At 42.1% G+C, this 25074-nt stretch overlaps 1 protein-coding gene across 1 annotated transcript; it reads right to left on the reverse strand.

Moving 5' to 3' along the window:
* Window positions 1–1767: 1767 nt before the first annotated feature.
* On the reverse strand, window positions 1768–24893 carry LOC132828077 (epidermal growth factor receptor kinase substrate 8-like). Its single transcript, XM_060844989.1, has 8 exons — window positions 24831–24893; window positions 19661–19778; window positions 18634–18701; window positions 17432–17506; window positions 12984–13132; window positions 12347–12461; window positions 5068–5099; window positions 1768–1876 (listed from the first exon to the last, which is right to left on the reverse strand). Exons 1-8 carry the CDS (start codon window positions 24891–24893, stop codon window positions 1768–1770), a joined length of 729 nt encoding a protein of 242 aa, XP_060700972.1.
* Window positions 24894–25074: the final 181 nt, after the last annotated feature.

The following is a 25074-nucleotide window of genomic DNA, read 5'->3' on the forward strand; positions in this document are numbered from 1 at the left end:
TCCATCCACCTATCATAAATAATCACCTATACTTCGTTTTTTAAATAGGCTGCAAGGTTTTCTTACCGAAGGAAGGGAGTCCTCCTCATTCATTAACTGCATGATGTTGGAGGGTACGTAACCAATGGAACCATTCAGATTCTTCACTTTCCACCACTGCTTCGAGGCCTCCAATACCTGAAAGGTACAAGCTGTATCAGTGAAGCTTACCTGGGTCACAGCTCACGATGGCTAAGGAAACGTGAAGTAGAACCGAATACTTTGTCAAAGCATTGAGATCTAACTGAGCCATGAGAACATGATGATAAACAAGGTTACATTTGATGAGGACCAGATGGGTTACAACCTGAGACCAAAGTAGCAGACTGATTGTCTTCACTCAGTAAAATAGGGGGAATCTCCAACCATTCGCCTGCTTGGTTTGGAGCAGGCATCATCTAATATTAGAACATAGATCATGGAACATAGAACATAGAACAGCACAGCACAGAACAGGCCCTTCTGCCCACGATGTTGTGCCGACCATTGATCTTCATGTATCACCCTCAAATTTCTTTGACCATATGCATGTCCAGCAGTCTCTTAAAGGTCCCCAATGACCTTGCTTCCACAAGTGCTGCTGGCAACGCATTCCACAACTCACAACTCTCTGTGTGAAGAACCTGCCTCTATACTTTCCTCCAACCAGCTTAAAACTATGACCCCTCGTGTTAGCCATTTCTGCCCTGGGAAATAGTCTCTGGCTATCTACTCTATCTATGCCTCTCATTATCTTGTATACCTCAATTAGGTCCCCTCTCCTCCTCCTTTTCTCCAATGAAAACAGTCCGAGCTCAGTCAACCTCTCTTCATAAGATAAGCCCTCCAGTCCAGGCAGCATCCTGGTAAACCTCCTCTGAACCCTCTCCAAAGCATCCACATCTTTCCTATAATAGGGCGACCAGAACTGGACTCAGTATTCCAAGTGCGGTCCAACCAAAGTTTTATAGAACTGCAACAAGATCTCACGGCTCTTAAACTCAATCCCCCTGTTAATGAAAGCCGAAACACCATATGCTTTCTTAACAACCCTGTCTACTTGGGTGGCCATTTTAAGGGATCTATGTACCTGCACACCAAGATCCCTCTGGAACACCACTCACCACTGACTTCCAGGCAGAATATTTTCCTTGTACTACCACTCACTGTCTTCTGTTGGCCAGCCAATTCGGTATCCAAACAGCTAAGTTCCCCTGTATCCCATTCCTCCTGACCTTCTGAATGAGCCTACCATGGGGAACCTTATCAAATGCCTTGCTGAAGTCCATATACACCACATCCATAGCTCGACCCTCATCAACTTTTCTAGTCACATCATCAAAGAACTCGATAAGGTTTGTGAGGCATGACTTGCCCCTCACAAAGCCGTGTTGACTGCATTTAATCAAGCCATGAATATTGCAAACAAATACATTGCCATTGGTGCAGGAGGGGGCACGGCTGCATACAAAGCTATAAAGTATTAGATTAGATTAGATTACTTAAGTGTGGAAACAGGCCCTTCGGCCCAACAAGTCCACACCGACTTTGAACTTCTCCATAAATAGAGACATTTTTTCCTCTTTCCACCCTTTCATACTTTTAAAACCCTCTAGCAGATCACCCCTTAGCATACTCCTTCCTAGAGAAGCCCTCATCAGCATGTCCAATCTTTCCTGATGTGTGTTTGTGTGTCTGTTGTTATCCCTATAATCGTTGTATCTCTTTTAGAATTTTAAAACCAGCACATTACACTTTCCTCACCTCAAGAACATCACCTTTCATGACTGTGAGTTCTCTGTTTTTTCTTTTCATGAAATCGTACATTGCTTTTGCAAATTGTTGATCCTTCTGTGGCCTGTCATGAGAGAACAGAAACCAACTAGTGATCTGAGTTTGGCATTTTCCCTTAATCCGTTTAACCAGTGGAACAACCTCAACCCTGCTCCCCAGATGAATGCTCAGCCAAGGACATCAGGCACGTCTCTCCAATCAAAGGCCTGAGAGGAGATGCCTTTGCAGTTACCTCAGAAGCCAAGCCTTGCAGGAAGAGGAACTTGAAGAGGTCCAAAGTGGAAAAAATAAATGACATTCTCCCTGACTTCATTCCTGGGTCCAAGACGTGCATGTGTCCCCAACCAGAAACATCTCCTCTGCCACACATCTGCATGCCAGTTGCTGGTCACCTCTCCTGCTGCTTAACATTGTCGATTCTCAGGAGCAGGTGGGCAATGGAATGGCAGGGGTTTGGGAGGAGACTGAGAATTGGCTGTTAGCTTGGCAAGTACGACCCATAGGTTATTTTATTCACTTGTGGGTGTCATTGGCTGACCAGCAATTACTACACCATTCCGAATTGCCCTTGAGAAGATGGAAGTGAGTTGTCTCTTGAACCACTGCAGTCTATGCGAGGCTTTGCAATGACTGTTGAGAGGGAAGTTGAGAGGGAACCATCGCCATGAGTCTGGAGACATATGTAGGTCAGACCAGGTGAGGATGGCAGATTTACTTTCCTGAAGAACATGAGTGAACCAGATGGGTTTTTCTGACACTTGACAATGGATTCACGGTCATCGGTAGATTCTTAATTCCAGATATTTTTTATTGAATTCAAATTCCAGCATCTGTCATGGTGGAGATTCAAACTGGGATCCCCACAACATTAGCTGAGTTTCTAAATTAATAGTCTGATGATAATACCACTAGATAATCACCTGCCCAAGTTTTATACACGACCAGGTTTAATATTGCTGAGATCAGGGTGCTTCCTGTCCAAGTCAGCCTCTTGCTGCTCAATTCAAGTCCAAATAAGCACGTTATAATCTTTCAACATCAATGAAGTCTTGACTAACAGGTTGAGATTCACTGAAACTCAGCATAAAATGTGACTGAGAGAAAGTGAGGATTGCAGCTGCTGGTGATCAGAGTCGAGAGTATGGTTCTAGGAAAGCACAGCAGGTCAGGCAGCATCTGAGGGACAGGAGAATTGACATTTCAGGCATAAACCCTCATCAGTGCCAAGTTGGAGGCTTAGGACTGGGATAATGTTGGGGGAGGGAAAATGAGGAAACTGGTGAAATCCACATTGATCATGTATGGATTTCACTTGTTTCCTCATTTCCCTTCACCCCACAGTACCCCTCCAACTTGGCACCACCTTCCTGACCTGTATATCACCTTTCCCATTTATCCGCTTCACCCTCCTCTCCGACCTATCACCTTCTCTCTCACTTTCATCTGTCTGTCGCATTCTCAGCTGCTTTCCCAAGTCACACCACCACCGCCGTCCCACCCCCACCCGCACCCCCTCACCCCAGTTTATCTCTCAGGCCCCCGGCCCACAAGCCTCATTCCTGATGAAGGGCTTATGCCTGAAATGTTGATTCTCCTGCTCCTCGGATGCTGCCACATTCTCGATATAAAATGTGATTGAGACCAACACTCTGGACCCACTGAAGAATCATTTGGATGCTACAACAAAAAGATGTGGGGTAGAGTATTCAAGGAAGGGGTGATCTACAGTCGATGGCTTTCTTCAGATAAATTGCAGGATGAGGCTATTCAGACCAACATGAAACAGTTGTCTAATTAGTCCAATCCAAATGCACTTTCCCAGAGTCTTAAAACTTGTTCCCCTTCAAGTCTAGAATTCTTTCTTGTCAGTTACTGTTAAAACTTTTCAAGCTGAGGTTTTCCAGTTCATAACAACTTACACTGACCGAAAAAGGTCCTCACCTCTCCTTTGTTCCATATTGAGCCAATTATCTTAAATCAGTGCCTTTGGTTTCAAGTCTCCTACCTTAGGAATCCTTACTTATCAAAGCCATTCTTGTTACACTGTGTTATGGACCAGACCATATTTCCCCCTCCCCCCAAAATATATTAAGAAGGTAACTTAGATCCTAACTTTTTCTGATTTTAAAGGTAATTGTAAGATGTTGTATTCTAAATGCAATTCGATTCAAAGCTACTCAATATTAAGCAAAACACCCTTTATTTTTATACTACAGTTAAAATAGAGACAAAATAAAGAAAATAAAGCAATTAGCTTAACTGTTACTCTATTAAAGTGCTTGACAAAATAATATAAGTATTAACTACTGCTTATTAACTGTCCCAATGTAGTAATATCCCATTAACACACCCTTGGCACAGACAAATTCAATATAATAGATTGTCTCACATACAAATCTAGCAGCAGGAGAGAACCCCAGCTTTTCAAGGAATAAGAGCATCCACATCCTACTTCAAGACCCCAGCAACTGCAGAAAGGTAAAACTAAATATTCCTGTGGGAGCTTGACCACACCCACTCAGGCTGCTTCTATTGTTCCATATAGAAAACACCCTAAGGCCTCACAAGCTGTTTACTTTATTAGCTTTAAGCAGGCCGCTTAACACCTCAATCTCAACCTTTCTTCTTTACAAAAAAGACGAAATACACCTCTTAAAGCCACAGTATGGTTGCAACGTTACTGAGTGATCAAACCCAGCTTCTCTAGTCTCTCTGCATTTTGAAGCTCCTCAATCTTGGTACTAATCTGGTAAATTTCCTCAGCATCTGATTGCAGCCTCAAAAAATTAAGACCTGTCTCATAAGCAGTGGCCTAGTGGTATTATCGCTGGATTGTTAATCCAGAGACCCAAATAATGTGCTAGAGACCTGAGTTTGAATCTCACCATGGCAGTTTGTGGAATTTGAATTAAAATGACTAAAAATCTGAATGAAGAGTATAATGGTGACCATGAATCCATTGCTGATTGTCAAGAAAATCCCATCTGTGTCAACTAACATACTTCAGAGAAGAAATCTGCTGTCCTTATCTGGTCTGGCCTATATGTGACTCCAGACCCACAGCAATGTGGTTGACTCTTAAACCGTCCTCTGGGTAATAAGGGATGGGGATAAATGCTGCCTAGCCAGAGACATCCATATCCCATGAATGATTTAAAAAAACTAAGAGCTACAGTGGATGTTGTGATGAGAAGGCTAGAGAGATAGTCAAAAAAACCTTCCTTATTTACATTTACTTTATGAGATCCTACTTACCTATCAAAGGGTCCACCATGTGGATCTTCCATCTAAACAAAAAACAAAAGGCACAATTCAAAGAGATGAAAACAAAATCACACCCTGAATGATATTTTAAAAATCAGTAAAAATAGGACTAAATGAACCAGTTTCAACTACAGTTACTCAGTTTTTCTAATTAGTACATACCAATGATATAGCAGGTAACATCAAAAAGTTGTGAATGACCACTGGTTTAATGTCAAAGTTCCTGCACTGCACGTACATGTCCATCCAGTTGCCTGACCTATTTCACAGGTTTACTCTGATCAACCGAATAAGATTCCCAATGAATATGTTCATGGTGGACATTCCATCTACTGGCCATGACCCTTCAGTCTTCCCTGGACATGGGGGTGATGACAGATGGCTGGAATGTTGCAAACATTACACCCTTGTACCAAAAAGCTTGTAAGGATAAGCCCAACACTTACAAAGTAGTGAGCAAAAGGCTAGATACGATAATTTGGGTCAGTATTAAAAACCACATGGATGAATAGGGAGAGGCAGCATGGAAGTTCAGGGAAAAGTCATGTTGAACTAACCTGCTGGAGTTCTCTAAAGAGTTAAGAGTGAGGTTTCATGAAGGCAAAGCTATTGATGTGTAGAGGGCTTCCAAAAAGTGTTCAGATGATCTGGGAATAGACGTTTAAGTTATAAGGAGAGGCTGGATAGGCTGGGAGATTTTTCACTGGAGCATCGGAGATGAAGAGTGACCTCATTGAGGCTTATAAAATCATGAAGCGTATAGATAAGGTGAACAGCAGTTTTTCTTTCCCCTAGGGTGGGAGATTTCAAGACTAGGGGACATATTTTTAAGCTGAGAGGAGAAAGATTGAAAAAAACATAAGGGGCAATTTTTTTGTACACAGAGGGTGGTTCATGTGTGGAAAAACATCAAGAGGAAGTGGTGGATGCAAATAGAGTTACAACATTTAATAGGCTTTTGGATAAGTACATAAATAGGAAATGTTTAGAGGCATATGGGCCAAGTGCAGACTAGTTTAGTTTGGTATTAAAACTGGCATGTACAGGTTGGACCAAAGGGTCTGTATCCATGCTGTATAACTCTGTATTAGAGTGTTGTCTTTTATTGTAAGGAAAATTGAATGCAAGAATACAAAGGTTATGCTTCAGCTATATAGGGCATTGGTCAGACTTCATCTGGAATACTGTGTACAGCACCAGTCGTTGTACTTACAGAAGAATGTTAATGTGTTGGAAGTAGTTCAGAGAAGGTTTGCTAAAATCCAGAATGAGCAGATTGTTTTGAGAGAAGATTAGACAGGCTAGGCCCTGTATCTTGGAGTTTGGAAGAGTCAAGGATAACCTAATTGAAACATATAAGACTTTACCAGATGGACGTGGAAAGGATGTTTCCTCTTTGGGGAGAATCTGGAACTAGGGGTCACAGCTTAATAAAAGGTTGTTCATCTGAGACAGAGATGAGGAAACAACTTTTTTCTCTCAGAGAATTGTGAGACTTTAGAATTGTCATCCCTGAAAGGAAGCTGAATCTTTTAATATTTTTAAGGCAGAACTAGATAGATTCTTGATTACTAAAGGGTTGAAAGACGATCAGGGGTATGCAGGAATACAGAGTTGAGGTTAAAATCGGATCAGCCATGATCTTATTGAGTGGGGAAACAGTTGCAAAGGGCCAAGAGGCCAACTCTTGTCCCCTGATTGTATTTTCATTGAATGCCATAAAACAGACTTCTGAGAAATAACTTTTTATTATGTCATGGATACAAACTTGGTCAAGTCATGGGGAATAGAGGTTAATGTTAACAGGAATTTTTCAGGTTGTAGGAGGTTTTGCAGGGGAGTTCCCCTGCTGGCACTCTTGCTTTACCTTGATTCATATCAATGATCTTGGGAGTGTAGGGGACAATTTCAAAGTTTGTGCATGATACACATCCTAGGCAAAATTGTAAACAGTGAAGAGGACAGTGTAGAACCTCACATGGACATTGTTGGAGTGGACAAGGGGGAATTCAATGTGGGGAAGTATGAAGTGATACATTTTGGCAGAAAGAACATACAGCTACAGTGTAAAATAAAGGCACTGCAGGAGCAAAGGGCAGCATGATGGCTCAACGGTTTGCACTGACCATAAGACCATAAGACATAGGGGCAGAAGTTAGGTCATTCAACCCATCTGGTCTGCTCTGCCATTCAATCAAGGCTGATAAGTTTCTCAAACCCCACTCTCTCACTTTCTCCCCATAATCCTTGATCTCCTTGCTACTCAAGAACCTATCTATCTCAGTCTTAAATATACTCCATGACCTGGCCTCCACAGCCTTCTGTGGCAATGAATTCCATAGATTCACCACTGTCTGGCTGAAGAGGTTTCTCCTTATCTCTGTTCTGCTGTCTCACAACACCAGGGACCCAGGTTCAATCCCAGTCGCGGGTGACTGTGTGGAGTTTGCACATTCTCTCCGTATCTATGTGGGTTTCCTCTGGATGCTCCGGTTTCCTCTCACAGTCCAAAGATATGCAGGTTAGGTGGGTTGGCCATGCTAAATTGACCATAGTGTTCAGAGATATGTGGGTTAGCCATGGGAAATATAGGATAGGGGGATGGGTCTGGGTGGGATGCTCTTCAGAGAGTCAGTGTGGACTTGAGGGCCGAATGGCCTGTTTCCACACACTGTAGTAATTCTAAGAGACTTGGGTTTATCTGTGAAAATCGTTGAAGTGCCATGACAAGTCTTGAATGCAGTTAATAAATTGTACAGTATCATAGGTTTTATTGATACTAGAGTACTAGAGTAAGCAGGTTACGTTGAACCTATATACAACACTGGCTAGACCTCAGCTGAAGTATTGTGAACAGTGTCACATTATAGGAACAATGTGAATGCATCGGAAAAAATGTAGAGGAGATTCACAAGAGTGGTTACAGGGATGGGAAACTTCATTTATGATGAAGGATTGTCATAGGAAAAAATCCCTACAGTGTAGAAAAAGGCCATTCAGCCTATCGAGTCCACAATGACCCTCTGAAATGCATCCCACCCAGACCCGCCCCATCTCTGTAACTCTGCATTTCCCATGGCTAATCCAACTAACCTGCACATCTTTTGGATTGTGGGAGGAAACCCACGCAGACGCAGGAAGAATGTGTAAACTCCACACAGACAGTCGCCCACAGTTGGGATTGAACCCGGGTTCCTGACGCTGTGAGGCAGCAGTGCTAACCACTGAGCCACCAAATTTGAGAGGTTCAGGCTTTATTCTTTGGAGAGGTGAAAGCTAGGAGATGATTTGTTTGGTATTTTCAAAATCATGAGAGGTCTGGACGGTGTAGATAGGGAGAGACTGCCCCATGCACAAATGGAACAAGATTTAGAGAGCATTTCAAATGATTTATAAAAAAAGTAATTGCGATGTGAAATATTTCACATGATAAGTGTTTGAAGTCTGAAATGCACTGCCTTGAAGTGTAGCAGAAGCAGGTTCAATCAAAGCATTCAAGAAGGCTCAAGATGATTAGATTATGAAGGAAGGGCAGGAGAATAGTAAGATGCTCATTCAGACAGCCAGTGAAGACATAATGGACTGAATGGCCTCCATTTGCACCATAACAATTCCATGATTCCTTTAAAACTTTTTGAGATTAAGTGTGGGGTTGGCCATCAGAATCTATTGAACTGTCCAGAAGATCAAAAAACAACATTCCCTTCTTCCATAACGTACAGCCCTGCAGGATTTCCACACAGGTCCAGTCCAGGCACCTCACACATCCCTGATTTTTGTGTTGCTCCACCTTTGGCAATCATTCCTTCTGGAATCCTCTCTGTAAATCACTCCATTTCTTCTACTTGAAGAAACCCCCAAAAGTAACTCTACCACCAAGATTTCCATCACATGTCCTATGTTTCTCCCTGCATGGCAAACGTTGATGGATAATACCCTTGCCAGATGAATTGGGACTTTTAACCCGGAGTAAAAGGTGCTATTTAAATGCAGGCTTTTATTGTTATGCATCAAATCGAACCATTCATCAGTCATGCCACAAGAGGGCAGCCTCTCAATGGAGTGTGGAAATGTTTCTCAATGCTGTTCCAATTCAACATTTTAAGAGGTCAAATGAAAAGCAAAGCTTCCCTCCAAAGGAAGGTTTCTTGTAAAGTTAATTTCTGAGCTTGCATCAAGTCTATATGTAAGAGTGCACTGATGTACAGCAGGAAACATCTGTGTTTATGAACATGTAATGCATGAACAGGACCAATAGCCCTTATTCTGCATAGCACCCATAGATTCATTCATTTTATTTAAACTCAGGAGGTCACCTGAAGACCGTTGCTTCTGCTGGAGTGTGGTTCAAATCTGACCAGATACGTATTCAAACTAGGGAGCTTGGAATGATACAGTGTGTGATCACAATGCCAGAAGCCACATGGACCTGTCAGAGGTATGTAATTGTCTTGGTGTTGACCACATTCTTAAACAGTAGAGCATGGGGCCCTGTCTGTTTCTGTTAATGGGCCAATACCACTAAACCAGGTCATTGCTGTGTTATTTGTGGGAACTTCCTGCAAACTAATTGGTGACCCTGGGCATGAAGGGCTCATGCCCGAGATGTCGATCTCCTGCTCCTTGGATGCTGCCTGACCTGCTGCGCTTTCCCAGCAACACATTTTCAGCTCTGATCTCCAAGCATCTGCAGTCCTCACTTTCTCCTAACTGGTGACCCCACCCCCTACACGGCAATGATGACTGCGCTTCAAAAACAGTTCATTGGCTGTGAAGCACGTGTGAAAGGAAGTGCATTTTATGTAGCATCATTCACAAACTCAGTGTACTCACAGACAGTGAAATCCTTTGGAAGTGAGTTGCAATTGTGCTTTAAGAAATGCGGAGGCCGAGTTGACCGCGGGAAACCGCGTCTCACCAACTTGATTGAATTTTTTGAAGAAGTAACAAAGAGGATTGATGAGGGAAGAGGGTGGATGTGATTCATGTGGACTTCTGTAAGTGTTCAACAGGGTCCCCCATGGGAGACTGGTTAGCAAGGTTAGATCACATGAAATTCAGGGAGACCAAGACAAGGTCTTTTCCCTGGGGTGGGGGAGTCTAGAACTAGAGGGGATAGGTCCAGGGTGTGTGAGCAAAGATACAAAACGGACCTAAGGTACAACTTTTTCACACAGAGGGTGATGTGTAAATGGAATGAGCTGCCAGAGGAAGTGGTGGAGGATGGTATGATTACGGCATTTAAAAGACATCTGGATGGGTACATGAATAGGAAGGGTTTAGAGGGATATGGGCCAAGTGCTGGCAAATGGGACTAGATTAGGTTAGGATAACCGATTGGCATGGACATGTTGGACCGAAGGGTCTGCTACTGTGTTATATATCTCTATGACTCTATGATCTAGCCATTTGGATACAGAAGTAGCTCAAAGGTAGAAGGTGGTGGTGGAGGATTGCTTTTCAGACTAGAGGCCTGTGACTAGCAGTGTGCCACAAGGATCAGTGCTGGGTCTACTGCTTTTCATCTTTTCTATATATGATTTGGATGTGAACATAGGAGGTATGGTTAGTAAGTTTGCATATGACTCCAAAATTGGAGGTGTAGTGAACAGTGAACAAGGTTACCTCAGTGTACAATGGGACCGTGATCAGATGGGCCAATGGGCCAGGGAGTGGCAGGTGGAGTTTAATTTAGATAAATGTGAGGTGATGCATTTTGGAAAGACAAATCAGGACAGAACTTATACACTTAATGGTAAGTGTTGCTGAACAAAGAACCTTGGAGTGCAGGTTCATAGCTCCTTTAAAGTGGAGTCTCTAGGATATTGAAGAAGGCATTTGGTATGCTTGCCTTTATTGGCCAGAGTATTGCATTTAGAAATTGGGAGAACATTGGTTAGGCCACTTTTGGAATACTGTATGCAATTCTGGTCTCCCTTCTAAAGGAAAGATGTTGTGAAACTTGAAAGGGTTGGAGTGTTTGAGCTGTAGGTAGAGGCTGAATAGGCTGTGACTATTTTCCCTGGAGTATTGGAGACTGAGGAGTGACTTTATAGAGGTTTATAAAATCATGACGGGTATGGACTGGGTGAATAGCCAATATCTTTTCCCCAGGGTATGGGATTCCAAAACTAGAGGGTATAGGTTTAAGGTGGGAGGGGAAAACATTCTCAGGGATCTAAGGGGCAACCTTTTTACACAGAGGGTGGTGCATGTATGGAATGAGCTGCTAGAGGAAGTTGTGGAGGCTGGTACAATTACAATGTTTAAAAGGCATCTGGATGGCTACATGAATAGGAAGGGTTTAGAGGGATATGGGCCAAATACTGGAAAATGGGACTAGATTAATGTAGGATATCTGGGTGGCATGAACGAGTTGGACTGGGGGGGATCTGTTTCCGTGTTATACAGCTGTATGACGCTATGATTGTGGCAAACTCCCTCAGGCAAACGTCCTGGCAAAATATTGCTGAGGTTGACAGTGTGTAAATCCCTAAAACCACTTCAGGTGAGTGTATAATTAAACATTGAAATGCAGAAATTGCTATTGGAGATCCATTGCTCCAGCATCAGCGTTGTGGGCACTGAGCTCTCTGCTATGTGAAGGTACTGAGTGACATGAGGTCCCTGTACTTGCTAAAGGTAGATACTTACACACCTCATCTCTGAGAAGGAAGTCACTTCAAATCTAAGCACCAGTTGAGCAACATACTCTGGTTATGGTAGCTCAGTGGTTAGCACTGCTGCTACACAGCACCAGGGTCCCGGTTCAAATCCCGCCTCAGGCGACTGACTGTGTGGAGTTTGCACATTCTCCCTGTGTCTGCGTGGGTTTCCTCTGGGTGCTCCAGTTTCCTCCCACAGTCCAAAGATGTGCAGGGCAGGTGAATTGGCCATGCTAAACTGCCCATAGTATTTGATGCATTAATCAGAGGGAAATGGGTCTGGGTGGGTTACTCTTTGGAGGGTCAAAGGGCCTGTTTCCACACTGTAGGGAATCTAATCTAATCTAATTATAACCGGTCAACCACACAGGTATGAAAATCGACTACAATTAGTCTGCAGAACCCCTTCTTTGGAATGGATCTTGAAATCATCATCTTCTGGATTACATGAAGATCCTTCCAAGTTGACAAACATAGACAGAGCCAGTCAATCATCTATCACTCCAAAATTCCTGCTGGCTTGGGCCATCTGGATGTTGTCAGATGTTTTTCTCCCTAAGGAAAACTAATAAACAATTCTATTGGACTTCCTGTCCAGCCAGTACCTGTTCTCTCTGATTGGGTGTTGGAGATCTTAACGGTTCCAGGGCTGGCATTTCCCAACCACTAGAGAATTTGGGGACATAACTTGGAAATTTCTCACCGCCTGGCCAATCTGACCTGCATTTAAAAACAGCAACATCATTATAAGAACAACAGGAAATGCAGTCAAACACTCAGTCGGGCCAAGCAGCATCTGTGGAGAGAGAGATGGAGTTAATCTTTCAGTGCTATAAACGTTCATCGCCATCGAATGATTTTCTTAAAGGCCGACACAGAGCATTGGCTGTGACCTGATTGTGACCCTGTTATCATATGATTAGCTTGATCTGGTATCCCATTACAAAGGGAAGAGCTGATTTGGAATAATTTGCATATGTAAATCTGGACCAGGAGCTCTGCTTGGGTAAGAAGGCAGCCAGGGTAAAGTTGCTTCATTACGTGTTTATAATGAACAATTGTAACATTGTAAGTTACATAATAGCTGCCACAAGCTCATGACTTATAACAGGTCAATGTGGAGTAGTCACATCCCTCGCTATCTTCTACTATACAAAGCTCTCTCCATCTCACACTCATGGGACCCATGAATGATCAATAAAGGTAGACAGTACACTCCTGATTGTTGTATCATACACCCACCTGGGCGTGCTCCATGCATCTCCTAAAGACTTCCAGATGACCTGTTCTTCCACACTCGTGGTTGAGCTGAGGAGATATATGGCACTTGGGATCAGGAAAGGTAGAACCACATTTTGCGCTAGGTCAGGCTTTGGGAGATTGTTCAGGATCTGAGGAGAAAAGCGCATTTTTTCAACAGGACAAACAAATAAACTTTTAGCATAGAAAATCTCTCATCCTAAGATGGTCTTAGTTCTCTACTTCTGATGCTCACTAGACCTTATCACTGGGAATAATTTTGAGATGAATGATTTTGAGGGTCTGATTTTTAATTTCCTACCTTTTGGCCTATAGCTTACTTTCAGGATTTCAATCCTTTTCCTATCTACATTAAGGCTACTAATCCAACCTTGACCGTGACCAGATAACACATTTCCATGACATTGACTAGATGAGTGAAGACTGAGCACCTCACTACTGGTCTTTGAAATAGTGTCATAGTTTTCCAAAAGAAAACCAATCTCATAATCTCCAAAATTGAAGAGTCTGGAGTCTTCATCGGACAAATACCATCCTTCTGAGAGCGATAACAGAGCTTTGCTTTAAGACTCCAAATAGGAGTACCACAACAGTCCCAGTCTCCCTCAGAGCAATATGGATTATGGATCTGATCGAGATTTTCAAAAATATGTGTGGTCTACATAGAGTAGATAGGGAGAAACTATTCCCCGCTCATAATAGGAACAAGAGAGTATAGATTTAAAGCAATCTGCAAAATATGCAGGCATGATGTGAGGAAAATCTTTTTTTCACTCAGCATGTTGTTATGGTATGGAATGCACTGCCTGCAAATGTAGCGGAGGCAGCTTCGACGGAGGCATTTAAGAGGGAGTTAGGTAATTATTTGAATAAAAATAATGTGCGAGGGTATGGGGAGAAAGCAGGAACTAGGTAATGATAATTTAACGAGCTGGTGCAGGCACGATGGGTCATACGGCCTCCTTCTACACCATAACACTCTGTAATTCAATGAGTTCAACTCACTGAGTGTGACCTGGACACGGGGTTCAGAAAGAAGAGTTTTACTTACCGATGGCCGAAGGTACATTTGCCTATTGTGAGGCCAGAGTGAGGAGTGAACAACTCTCTGTAATCAGTAAAACTCAGCATCCAAATCTGTGATCATGACTGGGAGCTTCCTGGTCTAGGAGAAAGTGAGGACTGCAGATGCTGGAGATCAGAGTCGAGAGTGTGGTGCTGGAAAAGCACAGCAGGTCAGGCAGCATCCGAGGAGCAGGAGAGTCAACGTTTCACGCGTTCCTGATGAAGGGTTTATGCCCTGCTCCTCGGATGCTGCTTGACTTGCTGTGCTTTGCCAACGCCACATGTTTTGACTAAGTTTCCTGGTCCAGTTAACCATTATACCAAGAGAGAAACTTATATCTGGGGCAATTTGATTGAAATCGTCAATGAATGCAATACTATCAGGATACTGACTTTCTCGTCCATTGGACTGTTGTGATCTGAAATGTGGGCATTTCTAATGTACCTCAGATTATCCTTGGAAGGGTTTGAGCAGCAAGTGAAACTAGCTGCTTCACGAAGCTACTTTGCAATAGCAACATGAGTGGTGTTTGTCACCAACAGGATGCTGGTGTCAAGCTTATCACACAATAAGTAATGTTGAAAACGAATGTCAGTGTGGTGTATTTACACTGCATGCTCCAGAGACTGATGGATCATATCAAACAGCATGCCCTTTCAGTCATATAGGCAAGATACTGATTGTATCCAACCAGTTTGTGCCCATAACATTCATAACACAGGGCCCGAGATTACACGTGATGATGGAATTTGGGTAACATTTGCTGGATAATCCTGAGTGTGACAACAACTATGTGACAACCAATTTAGGATTTAAAATAAAACTGAAAGAACTGCAAATGCTGGAACCCAGAAACAAAAACAGAAATTGCTTCCTCTGTTCTGAGGAGGGGGGTCACTGGACCTGAAATGCCAACTCTGATTTCTCTCCACGGATGCTGCGAAACTTGCCGAGCTGTTCTGGTAATTTCGGTTTATGTAACCAATTTAGGATTGTCAGCCAGGCTCACAGTGTGCCACATATCGGTATGCTGAAAGTTACGTATATTAATACACAGAACCCTATACTTGACAGTCAGAACATGTACACACACTGTAACTCTTGTTTTAGCTCAACAGGATAGTATCAGCCATTTATTGGCTCATTTCTCAGGGCAATACCCTAATCAATTAGACTCTGCTTAGTTTAAAATTTAAACAAATCCTGTCAATCAGCATTAATAGATGCATTCTCCATAGCAATGCCTTGATTAGTTTCCACTTGCCAACCAATTAGCACTCTCTTCTCCTCCAGTGTAAGTGTTGTTTTTCCCATTGAACTGATTTTCTCATGAATTGTCCTGATGAGTTCAAGATCAAAAGCTTTGAAGAAATTTGTCATTTTTAGAATTGCTCACAATTATTTTTATTCACTTCAAGGATGTGGGCATCACTGTCAAGTTTAACCTTCATACCCACCTGCGATACGAAGGTGATTATGAACTGCCTTATTGAACCATTGTTGTCCATGTGGTGTGGTGTCTTTTAAGAGGGGAGTTTGAGGATTTTGGTATCAGTAAAGGATCAGCAAGATATTCGAATCGAGGCACTATGGGGCTGGGAAGGAACTTGCAGGTGGAGATGTTCCAATGCATTTTCTGCCTTCATCCTCCTCAGTGAATCTTGTAGCTGGAATACATTGCTGTCAGGGTGCACTGGCAGTGGAAAGGGCTGAATGTTTAAAGAGGTGCAGGTTAGGTGAATTGGCCACACTAAATTGCCCATAGTGTTAGGTGCATTAGTCAGAGGGAAATGGTCTGGATGTATTACTCTTCAGAGGGTTGGTGTGGACTGGTTGAGCCAAAGGGAATCTAATTGGGAAAAAGAATATGTGGATGGAATGCCAACCATGCAGGCTCCTTTTTCTCTCAATGCCACATGTTGCTGGAACCACCTTCATCTGGGCAGGAGGAGAGAATTCCATCACATAGAATTCGTGATGAAGTGCTCTTGATTCTCCCACTCCGCGGATGCTGCCTGACCTGCTGTGCTTTTCCAGCACTCCCACTCTTGACTCTGATCTCCAGCATCTAGAGTCCTTACTTTGTCCTAGAATTCCACCATACTCCTGCCTTGGGTCTTGTCAACTGGGGGGCACAGGCTTTGATGCATCAGAGTTGAATTACTCACTGAGGAATACTCAAACCTCCAGCACTTTCTGTGGCCAGAAGTTTTAACAAAGCTCATTCCTACTCAGTATTTGATCTACTCTGTAAACACCTGTTCTTGTCAATGAAATTTTGGGAGATTAGATTAGATTAGATTAGATTACTTACAGTGTGGAAACAGGCCCTTCGGCCCAACAAGTCCACACCGACCCGCCGAAGCGAAACCCACCCATACCCCTACATTTACCCCTTACCTAAGACTACGGGCAATTTAGCATGGCCAATTCACCTGACCCGCACATCTTTGGACTGTGGGAGGAAACCGGAGCACCCGGAGGAAACCCACGCAGACACGGGGAGAACGTGCAAACTCCACACAGTTGGTCACCTGAGTCGGGAATTGAACCCGGGTCTCAGACACTGTGAGGCAGCAGTGCTAACCACTGTGCCACCGTACCGCCCAGAAATTAAGAATGTAAAAATAGGAGCAAGGGTAAGCCCTTCAGCCCCTCAAGCCTGCCCCACCATTCTATAAGATCATGGCTGATCTGCCTCAGACCTCAAATTCTCATTCATGTCAGACCTTCATAGTTCTCAATATCTTGATATCTCAAAAGCCTAGCTACCTCCCTTTTAAACACTTCCAGTGATCTAGACTCCACAACTCTCTTCAAAAGAGATTTCCAGACATTGACTACGCTCTGAGAGAAGGATTTCCTTCGCATCTCAGGTTTAATTGGGTATCCCATTATTCTGTGACTATGCCCCCCATATTTGCTCCTACTTCCTCCATTCTTCTTTCTGGGTCACATCGTTGTAAAATAGCTATGAAGCTACAAAATCTCTCCAAGCAAGACTACTGAGAGAAAGAGAAAAGCGACAGATGATGAACATTCTCACTCCGGGGAAGGGAATGGCAATTTCAGATTCACAATAGTGGGTTATTGACTCAGCTCATGCAGGATTTGTTGGAATTAACAGATGTGTTGATGCCGCAGAACTGAATAATTCTTACAAATCAGAGAAAGGTCAGTAAAGAAGGACCTTATTTGGCTCCTGGCTTCTCTATTGCCATGCACTATTCTCATTTGTTTCTCTACAGTTTCCCCATACCTTTTGATATACACTCTCACATCAAAGGAGAATTTGTCATTGCACATGAAGCTAAGGAACAACAGAGTTAAAGAGAAACTGAAAAGTTCGGGACCAGTAACTTACAAAATCAAGAATCTTGAACAAAACGTGAACCAGATCATTAGCACTTGGATTCTGGAGATGGGCATCTAGGTGGCTCTACAGAAAGAACAGAATTCATCATCACTTTTAAATACTTTGCAATTAACTTTAACAGTAACAATTCACATGTTCTGCCAGCAATTTAGAGCAAAAGCCAATGAACAAATGCATAGTATTTATAGCCCAGAAACAGGCCATTTGGTCCAACAGATCTATGCTGGTGTATAATTGAACATTTTTTGAGGTAGGCTTCAAGTTGTTATTATATGCAATCGTGCATCTTTTCCAACCAAATTACTCTGTTAAATTTTGCTTCTATTTGTAAGAAAATTGCAATATCAAAAATTGTGTGTCTCAGAGACAACTTAATTTCACTTTTTTTGAGTCACTATGAGATGTGGTCATTGCTAGCTCAGCCAGCATCTTGTTGCATCCCAGAATTGCCCTCAAAGCGCTGGTGCTGGGTCATCTTCTTGAACCACTGAGAACTGTGTGGTGTAAGAACACCCACAAAGCTCTTAGGGAGGGGGGTCCCAGGATTTTAACCCAGCGACAGTGAAGGAATGGAGTTATTGTTCCAAAATCAGGATGGTGCTTGGCTTGCAGCGGAACTTACAGGAGGTGCTTTTCCCAATGAGCCGGCTGCCTTTGTCTTTCTGGTAGTTGAGTGTGAGGTTTGGAAGGTGCTGTCAAAGGAGCACATCATGTACACCATATAGACTGCTGCCAGTGTGCATCACTGGAGAGAGTAAATGATTGAAATTGTGGGCTGGAGGCGAAATGGCTACCTGACCATTAATTGTAGAGAAAGGTGGGCAATCCCCTTATTGTGTTACAGGAGGAATTTCATTCTGAAATCCCCATGGCAATAGTGTAACAATTTCAACATAGCATTCAAATGCACAGAGAAAGGAACAGGGATAGATCATGGAGCCATCTGATAGTCTTGCTAGGACAGCTGTTTTGCTATCAAGCTTCTCTGGAAAAGTTTATTGAGTGTTTGGTTCAATTAAGCAGAGATAACAAATACTGAAACAGCAGAGAGATGGGCAACATAAAGGAATGAAATCCTTCAGACGAGGTCTCGATGTTAATGTGTTACACACAGATGTTGCAGTGATTGATTTTCCCCGTCAGCGTGGTGATGGCAAAATCCTGTTGTCTTCCTCCACTCTCGTACTTACAATCATATTTAAGGCGTATTTTATTTTCTGCAGGCAGTCCACATAATCTTCCTCAGGGGGGAGTGCTTCTGCAGAAAACATGTGCAGAAAACACAGTTAACGGAGGGTTGCTGAATGCACTTACTCGTCCATGTATAGCGTTGGAACATTTAAATTCCAGATCACCAGAGACAAAATAGAAATGTGTTAAATCAGATAGTTTAACCATACTATCCCATAGATGTGACTGGGGCGAGGATTTTGCCAAATAGAACAGCGTTGATAATAACAGTCAAAATACCACTGCTGTTTTCAGAACTTCATCCAGCTAGAATATTTGAAGCCAATTCATTACGTGATATAAGGTGTATGATTTATATATACATTTTAATGCCATTTGTTTTCTTCTTGCTTAGAGGAAACATGTCTAGCTTGGTTTCAGTTGACAGTTCACTGGCAGATGTTAGATATGTAAAACAGTTTCTCCAGTAGAAAGGAAATAGTTTAGAACTGTGAGGAAATAGATTACCTCAATGTAAGGAGTTTAGTTCCTGACCAGAAAAGTTTGGTTAGAAGAATGAAGGAGTTATTAGAAGCTGAGAAAGTCTAAGCTCAGTTGTGTGAATACTGAAGAAAGAAGCTATCAAATGCTCAAGTCCAGGAATTGACAGCAACAGTTAAGTCAAGTTATAATAAAGAAGGGAATTCTCTCTGATATGTGAGTACTGTAAAAGGGAATTGTTAAGTAGATGGAATATTATCTTTTACTATGAATTTCAAAAGTTTTCAATTTATGTTACATGTAGATATTTCTGTGTATTCCATTTTTTTCTTAACTTCTTTTGCATGATAAACTTCTGTTTTCTTGTAAAAACCAAATCTGTAATACTGCCTGATTTTCATGAAAGACCATGTAATTAATGTTTTTTAAATTATCTACTAAGCTAGATTTCAGTCTGGAATCTGACCTATTTAGCTGTAACATCTGCTGGGACATAGCAATTGTAGCTAAAGCAGGAATACAAAGGATCCTGAGTGATAGACTTACCTTTCTGCTTTTTTGATTTCTTTTTTTTCTTCTTCTCTTTCTGAGATTTGGAGCTAACAGCTTGAATAAGCTTACTGTTAAACAGCTCAATATCTTCTAAGACATGGTTAAGGATTTCCTGTCAAGAAAGAAAGACAGTATATCTCATATGGAAAGCTTGCCAACATGCCATTCAATTGACTGATATTTGCACTGGATACTTTGAATAACAGGCTGGTTACCACATTCATATATAATTCCATTCACTGCTTTTGTGACAATGAAAGGCTTACATTTATACATTGTCGTTCACAAGCTCAGCACAAAAGATGGGAAACAACAGCCAAATTTACCCACACAAATACCCCACAAACAGGAATGTGATAATGATCAATTATCCCACTTAAGTAATTGGAACATATAAATTAGGAGCAGGAGTAGGCAATTCAGCCCTTCAAGCCTGCTCTGACATTTAACATGATTTTGGCTGATTCTCACGCTGGTCTCAGCTCCACTCTCCCGCCTGCTCCCTGTCACCCTTTATCCCGCTTTTCATTAGAAACATAACTATTTCTTTCTTGAATCTGTTGATTGATTCTGCCTCCACCGCTCCAGGCAGTGATTTCCACCCTCTGGAGAAGTTGTTTCTCCTCATTTAAATTTTGAATCTGTCTTCTCTCACTCTATATCTATGATCTGTTCTAGACTGTTCCACAAGGGGGAGCATCTGTTCAACATCCACATTATCAATCCCTTTAGTATTTTGTACACCTCAATCAGATCCCCCCTCATTCTTCTGAATTCCAGTGAGTACAAGCCCTAGCCATCCCACCACTCCTTGTACACCAGCCCGTTCATCCCTGGGAGCAACCTGGTGAACCTCCTCTGAACTGCATCCAGTGTCAGCACATCCCTCCTCAAGGAAGGAGACCAAAGCTGGGCACATTACTCCAGGTGTAGTCTCATCGATGCCTTATATAATTGTGACATTTCTTTACTTTTAAAAAGCGTCCTTTTGCAATAAGTGCCAAGATTCCATTTACCTTTCTTATTATATGCTACACCTGCACACCCACTTTCTGTAATTCCTGCACAAAGGACACCCAGATCCCTCTGCACTGACGCACTTTGAATCTGCTTTTCATTTAAGTAATAATTTGCCCTTTTATTTTTCCAGCCACAATAAACAACCTCACACTTATCCACATTCAGCTCCATCACCCAGGTTCTGGTCCATTCTCCTAGCCTAGAATCGCCAACTGGAAACCCTTAATCTCCTCATCACAGTCTGCTTTCCCACCTATTTTGATATCATCCATGAATGTTGCTATGTTTCACTCTGTTCTTGCTTGCAAATCATTTTGTGTAGATTGTAAATAATTGAAGTCCAAGAACTGACCCCTGAGACACCCCATTAGTTGCAGTTCACCATCTTTGCTAATATTACCATTTTAGCTAAAGAGACTAAATCCAGGCAACTGAATCAGTTTCATGAAATTCACATCTCCTGTTTAATTCACATGTATATGAGGATTTTATATCTCAGTGCCAGTTGGAGAGACAATGGAAGTAGACTCTGAAGTTCACAAAGAATTTTATTTCAACAGCTAAGTTTGAGCAACAGAACAGAAACAAGAAAAATGAATTTGTGACAAATAGAACCCTTCTCTATCTCTCTCTCTCTCTCTCTGACTGTTCCCTCATCATCTTGGAATATAAATCTTGGTAAGAAAGCCAATTGGGAAAACAACTGCTGAGGATACAAGTCACTGTGAAACTGTGGTCTCAAGTTAAAAATTTAACACTTCAAGAATTCTAGGGAAAATTTAACCCCTCGTGTAACATTTGTTCTTCCTGTCAGGATCAAACACTGTTCCCTGTAAGCTTATTCTTGATGTTTGTGCATAGGCTTGATTTGATATCATATTTTTATTTCTTTTTTTGTATTTGGTGCATTCTGAGATTTCTCTCTCACTCAAGAAAACCTTGAAACTACACTCTTATTTTCTAGGGAATTACATTTTAATTCAAATATGATATCTGTGTGCTAAAAAAAATTGCTTAGCCCCTTACTGAGGGGTGGGGTGGTGTTAGTGAAAGGGAAAGGGCAGTTGATTACTCTTGTATCAATGTAGATAAATCAAACCAATAGATGAAAGATATTTTATATAACATTTTTGAATATTGGGATTGTAATGATATTTCCCAGAACAGCGCATTCCTGTATTGTAATTTTACACAGCACAACTTTGTCCTAAATGACTTGCATAGACAATAATGTACCACTGCTTTACATAGATTCCCTCATCCTACTACCAATGGAGTCACATACAGCAGAGGTTCAGATGCAAAATATCCTTATTGATATTTCAAGGATGGATATGCTATTTGTTACCTGATCCAACATATCTGGTGCGTTTGGAATATATATTTGTCATTAATTCTTAGAAACACAATGTGTTGTGGAGGACGTAAGCAAAAAGATTGATGAGGGCTAAGTGGTAAACATTGTCTAATTGGACTTTAGTAAACCCTTTGATAAGATTCAGCATGGTAAGCTAATTAGTAAAGTTAGATCACATGGAATTCAGGGAGAGCTTGCCAGTTTGATACAAAACTGGCTTGACAGTAGGAATCAGAGGTTAGGCGATGGAAGTTTGTTTTTCAGACTGGAGGCCTGTGACCAGCATTGTTCCAAAGGTCCAGTTTGTTGCTCATTTATATGAACAATTTGGGTGAGAATTTAGGAAGCATGATTAGTATGTTTGTGGATGATATCAAAATTGGTGGTATAGCCAACAGTGAAAAGGTTACCTCAGATTACAAAGGGATCTTGATCAATTGGGTCAATGGGCTAAGGAGTGGCAAATGGAGTTTAGTTTGGATAAATGCAAGGTATTGCATTTTGATAAAACAAACAAGGGCAAGCCTATACAGTTAATGGTAGGGCCCTGGGTAGTGTTGTTGAACAGAGATCAACTAGGTAAAAACAATGACTGCAGATGCTGGAAACCAGAGTCTGGATTAGAGTGGTGCTGGAAAAGCACAGCAGTTCAGGTAGCATCCAAGGAGCAGGAAAATCGGCGTTTCGGGCAAAAGCCCTTCATCAGCTCTATTCCTGCCGAAGGGCTTTTGCCTGAAACCTTGATTTTCCTGCTCCTCGGATGCTGCCTGAACTGTTTGCTTTTCCAGCACCACTCTAATCCAGAATGTTGAACAGAGATACCGAGGGGTTAGGGTACATAGTTCTTTGAAAGTTGCATCACAGATATGCAGGGTATTTAAGAAGGCACCTAGCTTGCTTGCCTTCATTGCTCAGACCATTGAGTATAGGAATTGAGACAACATATTGAGGTTTTTTCAAAGCATTGATGAGGCCACCTTTGGAGTACTATGTACAGTTCTGGTTGCCCTGCTATAAGAAGGACACTATTAAATTGCAAAGGGTTCAGAAAAGATTTACTAAGATGTTGACAGGACTGGAGGGCTTGAGTTATAAGTATAGGCTGGTTTGCTGGGATTATTTGCACTGGAGCTTAGGAGGTTGAGGGGTTACTTTTATAGAGGTTGATATAATCATGAGGGGTATTGATAAGGTGAATAGCAAAAGTGGTTTTCATAGCATGAGTGAGTTCAAAACTAGTGGCATATTTTAAAGGTAAGTGGAGAAAGACTTAAAAGGGAGCTGAGGGGATCTTTTTCACATAGAGGGTGGTTCATATGTGAAATGAACTGCCAGAGGGAAGTGTCAGATACAGGTACAGTTACATTTAAGATATTTGGATAGGTACATGAATAGGAAAGGTTTAAAGGATATGGGTCAAACATTGGCAAGCGAGTCTAGTTTAGTTTGAGAAATTTGGTCAGCATGGACAAGTTGGATAGAAAGATTTGTTTCTGTACTGTATGTCTCTATGACTCTCATAATTAACTCCACACCATCCCTGCAGGTCACAACTCAGACTTGGGCTTGTGCTATGTCATCTGCTTTAAGTTACCACAACAATGACTACCTAGTTTAGTGTTATGGCTCATGTAAAGATCATTCCATTTGTTCCTATAGAAACTAGCAGATTAAGTGTTCAACGTTTAAAGTTTCACTCACTATGAATGAGAACCTTGATCCAGCATCATAAATGTGCTGTATCAACAATAACTGCTTACAAGTGCAATGAACAAGCATAGAATCCAGGAAGATCCCAGGGTCAAGTCTGAACTGTGCTGATATAACTGCTTCCAACTCGGTCGCAATTAGGAACAAGACTCCACTTGACTTGTATTCACTGGAGATTGGAACGTGGAGGGACAATTTGATAAAAGTGTTTGAAAATTTAAAAATTGCGCAGGATAGGTCTGGAAGAGGCAGAATTTCCACTAGCTGCGCAGTAGTTATGCATCATAGACAGACATAGTAAATGCATCTTATGGAATTCCCTTTGGAACACTAAAGGAATTGCCTGGGAAATTGAAGACTCTGCTCAGCAATTCTTGATACCTGGAATGCTCCAAAAGTTTTTATTTAAATCTGAGTAAACCAAGTAAGGGTTAAAATATTAGTCTAACTCCTGAATAACTATTAACCTGGCCCCATATTTACCTCATATGTCCTCAGATGGACTGCCACTTATTGCTCCCTGAGCCTGACATAAAACTTCCCCCCAGGGAGCAAACAACTTCCCCCCAACCCACCTACCCCCACCTCTCATAAACCCCTGAGCAGACCCCATACCTGGCCCCAGCTTCCCATCCCCACCAGACCTCAACTCAACAACAACTCCGCCATTCCACTATCTGGACCTGACCTTGCCCACCCTCTTCCTTCCCTCAGAACTCAAACTCAGCTGCCCCTCACTCCCAGGCTGACCAGAATGAGTCCCCTCCCCCTACCCAACCCTTCTACCTTGCTGAATTTCTCCAGCTCACGCTGTTTTTATTTCCGATTTCCAGCATGCCCTGTTTTTATTTTGCTCTTAATTAAGGAAAGTAGCAATCTGAAATGCTTCCTCTCAATGGGCTATAGATCCTGTGAAAGAGTTAATGATTTCATGGATGAGGTCAATAGATTTCTGTTGGATAAAGATATAAAAGGATTATAGAGCTGTGATGGGTGATGAACCTTGTGTTATAAATCATGATCAAATTGAATGGCGCAGAAGGTTTGAATGGCTGAATCTCCAATGTCAGTTCCTACCTGCATCCCTGGGTGAGAGGAGGAGCAAATCAATGGCCAGAACTCCTGCTCATTTGAAGTCATGCTCTTGAGGTGGGTAGTGTCCCTGCCACAGAGCCAGAATCAACCCAGGGCAAGATATCCAAGAATAGTGTGCTCATAATGCTGTCAAATGGGTTGACTATCAACTTGCAAATCCTTCCAACATGTCAATGGATGAGGCAAAATAACTTGAGACAGAAAATGACTTGGGAGAGGATGAGAT

This window comes from Hemiscyllium ocellatum, chromosome 26 (assembly GCF_020745735.1).
Source record: "Hemiscyllium ocellatum isolate sHemOce1 chromosome 26, sHemOce1.pat.X.cur, whole genome shotgun sequence".
Lineage (NCBI taxonomy): Eukaryota > Metazoa > Chordata > Chondrichthyes > Orectolobiformes > Hemiscylliidae > Hemiscyllium > Hemiscyllium ocellatum.

Coding starts and splice junctions, on each gene's coding strand:
- LOC132828077 (XM_060844989.1), bottom strand. CDS start 24,893: ATGACTTCAAATGAGCAGGAGTTCTGGCCATTGATTTGCTCCTCCTCT. Junction 17,507..18,633: donor AATACGCCTTAAATATGATT/GTAAGTACGAGA, acceptor TTCTTTCTGTAG/AGCCACCTAGATGCCCATCT. Junction 1,877..5,067: donor CATGGTGGACCCTTTGATAG/GTAAGTAGGATC, acceptor CTCTCATGACAG/GCCACAGAAGGATCAACAAT.